The 8,920-nt window shown below is 29.8% G+C and overlaps 1 protein-coding gene across 1 annotated transcript; it reads left to right on the forward strand.

The window, feature by feature from the left end:
• The first annotated feature begins 471 nt into the window (after positions 1 to 471).
• LOC132930608 (phosphatidate cytidylyltransferase, mitochondrial) lies at positions 472 to 2,043 on the forward strand. Its single transcript, XM_060996562.1, has one exon. It carries the CDS (start codon positions 764 to 766, stop codon positions 1,712 to 1,714), a length of 951 nt encoding a protein of 316 aa, XP_060852545.1. The 5' UTR covers positions 472 to 763; the 3' UTR covers positions 1,715 to 2,043.
• The last annotated feature ends 6,877 nt before the right edge of the window (positions 2,044 to 8,920 follow it).

Below are 8,920 nucleotides of genomic sequence, written 5' to 3' on the forward strand. Positions count from 1 at the left end.
CAATTAGCCATTTAATTTGTATACATATTATTATAGATAGTTATATATTCTATTTGCATATATTGCATAATAGGTATCGTTATAGGCAGTGGCGTAATTGTGTGGCGAGGGGGGGGGGGGCACTCCACCACCCGACAATTTTTTGGGGGATATAGGTATTTATATTAACAGGGGGGGGAGGAATGTTAGGGTTTTGATAATAATAAATATATTATATTGCCCCCCTAGATTTTTTCCCAGTTACGCTACTGGTTATAGGTCTGTGGGAGCATTATGAAATACATACTTTGGTATAAAATAATATTGTTCAATTCTTTAAATTCTATAACTAGTGCTGCTATCAATTATATGTTATTGATAGTAATATTATTACTTTTCGTTTTACCAACAGATAGCAGATTGGATACTTCGTACACGGCTATAGATAATGTTATCTGTCATTGAATAAACCAATAGAAAGATAACATTACAAGGTGTTGAATGTTGATAAATCAAAAATCTAAATCCTTGCTTCGGATTTAGTAAAAACATAAAAAATGAAGTACTTCAAGTACTTGTTCGCTGTTTAAAACTTCACTCAGTACGCAAACGGCCATAATAAGCAGGTTTGAGTTTTTTAGAAAACTTAAGATGTTGGGTTCTATACAGATATATAAATCCATTACTCATCTTTAAATCTTCGTAAAAATGTAAATATTAGTTATTTAATTTGAAATTATTTATTTACATTGCATAGATATTATTATTGTATGCAATTTTAACCATGATTGTGGATTTAAATCGGATTCTCACTAGATTCCCTACTCAACACTTGGTGTACTGCTTTGCTTATGGATCTGGTGTATTTCAACAGGCCGGTCGTACGGATCGTGCAATGGTGGACTTAATATTTGTAGTAAACAATACACACAACTTTCATCGGGATAATTTAGCGGCTAATCCAAATCATTATTCATCAATCCGTTATTTAGGACCATCTATCTTATCAAATATTCAAACTTCATTTGGTGCTAATGTTTATTTTAATACTCATATCACAGTAGACAATTTAGTATTCAAGTATGGCGTTATAGATATGAAAGATTTTTGTCAAGACTTACAGTCATGGTATACACTTTATATAGCGGGTCGACTTCACAAGCCCGTGTTAATGTTACGTGATGAAGGATTAAGTGATTTGGTTATGCATAACCTAAGAAGCGCTATGCATGCTGCTCTTCTTCAGTTACCTGAAAAATTTACAGAATTAGATTTATATATTGCTATTGCAGGTCTATCTTATCGAGGAGATTTTCGTATGATTATTGGAGAGGACAAGAACAAAGTGGCCAACATTGTACAACCTCAAATAGATAAATTTAGGACATTATATACACCAGTTTTTAAATCAATGAGTGATAAACTGTCTATAAATTCATTCGTAGAACAAGACAAAAGTTTGGAGAGCAAATTGTATCATTTACAGAGGTTACCACAAAACTTGAAGAATATTTTATTCAGATCTTACAAGAACAAATTAAATGATGATAGAATATTAGAAGAATTAGCAAAACGAGATGATGTTAGTAAAATTGTGCGCAATGGTATTTGTAGAATAGTATTTTATTCAAGTCTTATCCAAAGTATAAAAGGAATACCAACAGCCGGCTTACTAAAGTCTGTTGTCTATAGCTATAGCAAATTAAACAAAATGGTTAAATCTATGTTTTTATAGCTAATCTGATTACTTAAATAAAAATAGTATTGTTTTGTTGTTATATAATTGTATTTGTATTAGATGAATGAAATTAAACTTTATATTATTGAATATTGATATAAAATATAATTGAAAATATATTATTTATTTATCAAATTGTTATTATATTCATACATAAAAACAATTTTATTTTTGTAACAATAATGATTTGTATTTTAATTTATTATTACAAATATTTGAACTACCTATGTCTGTAATTAAATAATATAATATACATAATTATTTTAATATGAATTTTGTAAGTGTTCTAAATGTGACAAAATGTAAAATAAGCATTTAAAACTTAATTTTTTTAATTCAAGATCCTTATATTCTGATCAAAACATAAGAAATAACTAAATAACTTGTTATTTAATCTGAGTGTTATATAAACGTAAGTGTTGTATTATAAATTGATAATTAGAAAAATGTATGATCCTTACGCATAGAAACTGAGATTTTAAATGGACTGTGAATATTGTTTTAGCTTATATACTTATGAATCATTTGATAAATGGTTAAATTGTTTTATTCCCATAAATCATTTTGCTTCATTTATTATCTTTATTGTACAACATATTTCTCATAGACACCATATTAATTGAATAATAGCTTATTTAGTCAATTTGTTTTGATTAAACAATAAATTATAAAAATTTAAAATATTTTTAGTATATGTTGACAACTTAAAAATAAAGCTCGAAGTGTGAAATGAAATTAATATAACTACTATTCACTTTATTATTGGATACCTATATTGACAAATCTATGCAGTACTAGAATAGAAAATAACAAATGATAGTAAGAATACAATATTTGTACCGAAATTTATTTATTGCCAATCTCAGTTGTAAATAAGTTGCAAAAATGCAATATGTAGCAGTCATTACCGAGATCAAAGGCTTTAATATACCAATCAAACGTTTTCAACAATACATGTCATAATTCATAATGATCAATGGTTATTGGTTATGGTATGCAAATCAAGCGTCAAATTGTATTTGCTTTTATATGAATGTGTTTAGAACACTCAATATCATTACATATTATATTATACACATTATACAAATAAGTATATCAAATATATTTCATTGCTTGAAATTTAAAAAAAATATATATTCATATTATCTGTGATGTAAAATTATCGTACAAGGTAAAACTAAAGACCATTGATTGTAGAATAGAATCGATTCTATAATCAATGCTAAAAATTAAAAAGTAACCGAGTTATTAATTGGCAGAGAATCAAAAGCCTGAAAATTATATCTATTAAAACTAAAATCGTATACGACAGCGCCGTCTGTCGGTTAAAGTAAACGGCAATTTCGCGGGATGTTTTATCGGCTGTGAACCCAGCGGCAACAGTAGATGGCGCAGTTATTATCGTTCAGACGACGAATGATAGACCGAACATTTTAGAACTCGAACTCAACACATCCGTTGGCACTTGTCTTGTTCTCGCTCGTCCCAGCAACACTCAGTACCGCACTACCGCTGCAGTCGTTAATTGTGACTAAACTAAACTACTAAAGTATAGTATAATATTATTATAGTGACGACTGACAAGTGAAAATTATATTTTTTAGATGATCCGATGTCAATCGTCAACAACAGAACGTTCCGAGACGTGTTTGAGAGTAAAAACATAAATTATCCGCCGGATAATTTTGAGTAAAAATTTTATTAATATTAAGTCCAAACTAATATAAATAAAATGTTTTATTGAAATCTTATTGGTCCTATAATGGTGGTAATAATTTCTTTTTTCGAGATTTTATGGTATTATTACTAATCGTTTACTATATTATCCGATTTAATGTGCGTATACTTATACACGGCATAGGTGCAATGTGAGTTTTAAATTTTGGAGAGCTATTATAATTTGCATGTATGTACTGTGTGTATACTCCCTGGGATATATAAAGGTGGAAGGGGATATATATAATATATATACAAACCATTTTGGTGGGCTATGATGATTGATTTTGAAGGGACTTAGTTCCCCAAGCCCTCCCCCCTCAAATTGCGCTTATGATACACGGTTTTAAATGTTGATACAATTAATGTCTTCTTTCAAGCTACATTTTTTATCTGAACGCGTAATTAGTGCGTCCTATTTCCGAACGAGGACTGTCATAACTTATATACTTATAGTCTTGACTCTTAACATTCGATTGGTTTTGAAAAATCCGTCTTCTTGTCTCTTTAGAAATCAACACCATATTAATTCGAATATTTAACTGTAGGTACTTAGATACTCGTGTGTCCTAGTCAAGATATTATCATAAAGTTATTTGTCACGTAGGAACAAATCTTTGTTCTGGGAAGAACGACAAAATTAGATATTACCAAAGCAGGCTACAACGGTTTAACAGTAAACTGGTTACTGACTTGCTCCGATTAAACGTAAAACTATAATTTTGCATCGATACATAAAGTCATAAAATCACGATCACGATACATTTTAGTACCCAGCACCGCTCCCATTTAATATTACACACTTTTTTTGTTTAGCGAACAATTATCAGTACGTAAGTTCTTACGACAGGTATCATATAATTTCTATATTCAAAAAATTCGGACTAAAAAAAAAGATGTTCTAGGTATGGGTTGGGAACACATTTCTCCGCCCCCGCCTTTAGCAAATAATAGGCTTTTCACAATTTGTTTGCGAGTACCCCCATGATAAGTAGTGTACGTTTGGTTACCTATCTAAAACACTGAAAATATTAAGTATTAACTGTTCATCACGCAAAAAGGATTCTCGAGTCTAAAAATCTAAAAAAAAATATTGTACGCTACTGCGGGCTATAGTCGAAAGTTATAACAAATGAATGCAACAAAATTGTTGTCAATTTATATTTAGTAATAATAACTATTTAGTATTTTGAGTGGACTGTAATTGTTGATGTCGTTACTTCGTCTATTTTATATTTATATATTATACATGTTTCAAATATATTTTAATATAATATTCCTTATGACTATAATATTGATCGTAAATATGGTAATTATATTGTTAGTATGCGTTTGCCACAATATTATAAGATATTTTCAAACAGATTTCAGGGAATCTCTAACTCATACAATTTTATTGTAAACATTTTCAAAATGTATTTGGAAAAACAGTTACAAAATTAATGAAAAAAACTATCATTGACATTTTAAATATAAAAGTAAATTTTACCAAGTACCAAGTCTATATAATTTTCAACCCGATGTCGCGCACATATTTTTCCTACAAAATTCGATATTATCTTGTATTCTTGTAAAAACGCAAAACGCTAGCACTTCAAGCAGGAAAACGTACGAATAACATAAATGTTTTAGGTAGTGTCGCTACAGGTGTCAACTGTCAAGTTTGCAAATAATTAAAAAGTGATATTTAGCGTTATCCGAAATCGGTCAGAGTTGGTGTCAGAAAATCAAAATATCTGTATCCAGCCCAAAAACACGTGTAACATATTATGTTTAAAACACGCCCAATGCAGTGTGCAATCTGCGCCGCCATAATAAGTCACCGTCGCCGAAACCGCACTTTGCCGTGTCGGCGTCGCATATTATTATAATATGTCACACCGCGCGAGACCAAAGCCGACCGCGTCTGTCAATAACTGACGTCGCGCCGCTGCAGGTGGCCCGAGAACGTGCTAGGCGACTTATTAGCTTGTGACTAGGAAGTTGTAGGAGTTGTATGTTGTTGCTCTCGGTTTACAGCAGGCCAAGTGAACCGATAATTCAACAGAGAATATTTTATATTTTATAAAATGCCATTGCTAATATAATTTATTATATATAGTATATATATGGTTAAAATATTAAACATTGGACTGTTATAACACTAATAAACACTGTATAAGCTGTCGATTCAAACGAAATTGAACTATTTAAACACAAGAAGCCAGAAATTGTACCAAAGGAATATAATTTTATTGCGTACCGACATTAGCACTCATAATGCACGGTTTAACCGGTATAAAAAAAATCGGTATTTAAAATCAGAAAAAACGATTCACTAAACAAAGTTTACACCGTGGTTTGCTCAATCAAAACTATATACCTAATATTTTAAACGCTGTCAGCGGGATAAGAGTTAAAACCGGAAAACTTATAAAATTAAAATCGTTATTTTTATAAGTTTTTCTTAGGTTATTTTTGCTTTGAATATATTTTATAAGTACCAAAAAAAAAGTTTAGGTATATTGCTTCTTGAAGTCTCATAGGGAAATTATAATATAAGAGACAATTTACTCGGTCTTAATTTAAACAACTCTCAATCCTAAATAAAGATAATATTATATATTTTTCTGAGAGTAAAATATATGGATGCATAAATTATATTCTGATTTTATTAAATGACATATATATTTAAATGTTTAATTCTAGTTACTTAAATAAATTAATACAATTAATACAAGCCTGTCATATAATCTATATTGATCAGAGAATGGGTCTTGGTATATATTTGTCGATAATCAATACACATATAAATACATGTACTTGATTATACAACATTTTAAAAGAATTTTTATATATTATATATTTTTATTTATGCAGCTACATAAATGCATATATAATATACTTGATTATTTTAAACTCCTCGCACAATTTATCATACTAAGCCTAGACTTCGCAGGCTTAAATGTAAATTTAGCTTGAGATTGCGAAAAGCAACTAATATGATAAATAATATGATTAATCTGTAGTTTTATTAAATTTATTGAAAACAAATAACATGCAGGTTCTTCACCTGTTAAGAATTATAAAACTTCTATCTAAAAATACAAATTTTAGTTTTAAAGGGTTTTCGGTTCTTTATGGTTCAGTTTTATATAGGCATGTACATTTATCCTGATGCACATAATATAAATTTAAATAAGACATTTAAAAGTATACGAGGAGTGAAGCATTTAAAAGTCTAATAATTATTTTTAAAAGTTAACCAGTTGTACATAATTTGGGGAAAAAAAATATTAGATTTTTGACTCAAAATTAAACATTTTTTTTTTCAATTAATTGTTCCTAATATGTTGTTGAAGCCCTTGAGCCATATTATATATATATATTTTTTTTTAAAAAAAAAGCTAATTATATTTATATTTTAATAATTTTATATTTTCTTATACATTTCGTTTTGAATTTGTTCACAATATTGTTGTTGTTAAAGTTAGTAAAATTAAAAATTATTCATGCAAAAAATTGTTTTTTTTTTTTTGTATAATCGAATATATAAATCAATATTACGAAATTTACAACTTAGTATCATGAAATAGTTCAAATATAATAATATGTACACTATAACTTAACAAATTGTTCGGAAATCGTAACAATAATCATGCCAGTTGATAATAGAAATAGATCACGCCTTTAAATGGAACTAACTGTCTATCTATAATTTGAATAAAATGTATTTTAATTGATGTAACGCGTAAAAAAGTACCTGAATTGAAGAAATAAATTATAAAAGTACGTATCGTAATAGGTATGAAGTTTTTTTTGAATTAGCGCCAATAATATTATGTATTTGAAGATTAGTGTATAGGTACATATAATCTATTAATTTTGATAAAAGTAACGTAAAAACGATAAAAGTTATTCACTTACACTCGTTGATCATTGTGTCAGATTAAGCAGTTTGCATATAAATATATAAAATCAATTTAAAATTATTGAGAACTAATATGCATGTTATGTATTTATAGGCAAAAAAATATTTATAATCATTTTTTTTATGTTTTATACTTGGCTAAAATATTCATTGTAGTTTAAAATCACTCTCTTGAAAAATTTTCTTTTTTGTGTTGTTTCAGTCTTAAACAGCATAATTTGAATTATCATGCAATCCAGTTGTAATTTGAATACCTTTTTGACTTTTTTAGTGTCCGCGTTTGTATTTCGTCGAAAATATTATTAACAATGTTAAATCTTTTTTTTTTTTTTTTTTAGTTAATTTCGGCGATACCGACTTTTTTGTCCACTCGGTTTCGCCAAAGCGGTACTTACACAGGAGGTGATAGAGGAGGATAAAACGGACGTTCTACATTGAGTATGCCCAGGGAGGCGAAGGGCCAGTAAGTAGAACGGGCCGAAGGTCCGGTCGCGGTCTACTTGGCCGCAATCGACGGATTCCTATCGCAGCGGAACGGCGAGCTCTGTTGGTACCGGGCCAGGTGTCGTGGTCCAGCTCTTCTCCTCCCGCCACATAACTCTGCTTCCTTAAACTAAAACGACCCGTCGTCTGCCTTATCACGCGGTCGGGTGATGCGAAAAAAACAAATGATATTATTAAAAACACGCGACCGTTTTTCAATGACGAAAACAATATTATATACTGTTGGACCTGAGCATTAACCGCGAAATGTTCGATTATAATAATATTAATATATATATATATATATTATTATAACGGAATGGGCCAAGGTTGTCGTCATACTGCAGTTCCTATTTTACATAACGTTTTGTAGGTAGGTTCGCACAGTTATTCCTAGAAAAAAATTGTGCTCCACCAGTTTTCCGCTCCAAAAATATTCTAATAAGTATGATTAATTATCATAATCACAGATATATAAATGGAGTATCTACCTGTATAGGCAGATCATTAAATATTACGAGAATCGAAATTTTAATTTTAGTCAAAACGTATTTCAGGAACGTATCCGAGAATTTTTCAAGGAGGTCCAAACTTTTTGAACATGTAGAAAGTATTATACAATTATTAGTGGATTGCACCTTAAGAATTTTAAATTATGTCAATCAATGGGAGGGGTCCAGACCCGGCCACCCCCCCCCCCTTGGGTATGCCCCTGACGTATTTTACTATTAGTAATATTAGATATTATTATTGCGTATAGATATATAAATGTATGGACATGTGAGCATCATATTGTTATTAACTATATATATCGTTGCCCGTTGGTACCTATACTCTGAGCTGTGGCAATCACATTTGTTGCAATATTTTCGCGTAATTTAGTCCCTATTCAGTATTAAATTTGACATCACTTTTATATAGGGTTGCGAAGATTTTTTTACCAACTTCTACGATGACCGTTAGCTATGATTGTGAATAACTCTTTTATCGTGATTCGTGGCAATACCAACAAAATATGTACATTTATCATTTTAAATTGCCTATCATCGATGCACAATGGATATTCTTCAAAATTATTCAGATACCTAACACAC

Source organism: Rhopalosiphum padi, chromosome 4 (assembly GCF_020882245.1).
Source record: "Rhopalosiphum padi isolate XX-2018 chromosome 4, ASM2088224v1, whole genome shotgun sequence".
NCBI lineage: Eukaryota > Metazoa > Arthropoda > Insecta > Hemiptera > Aphididae > Rhopalosiphum > Rhopalosiphum padi.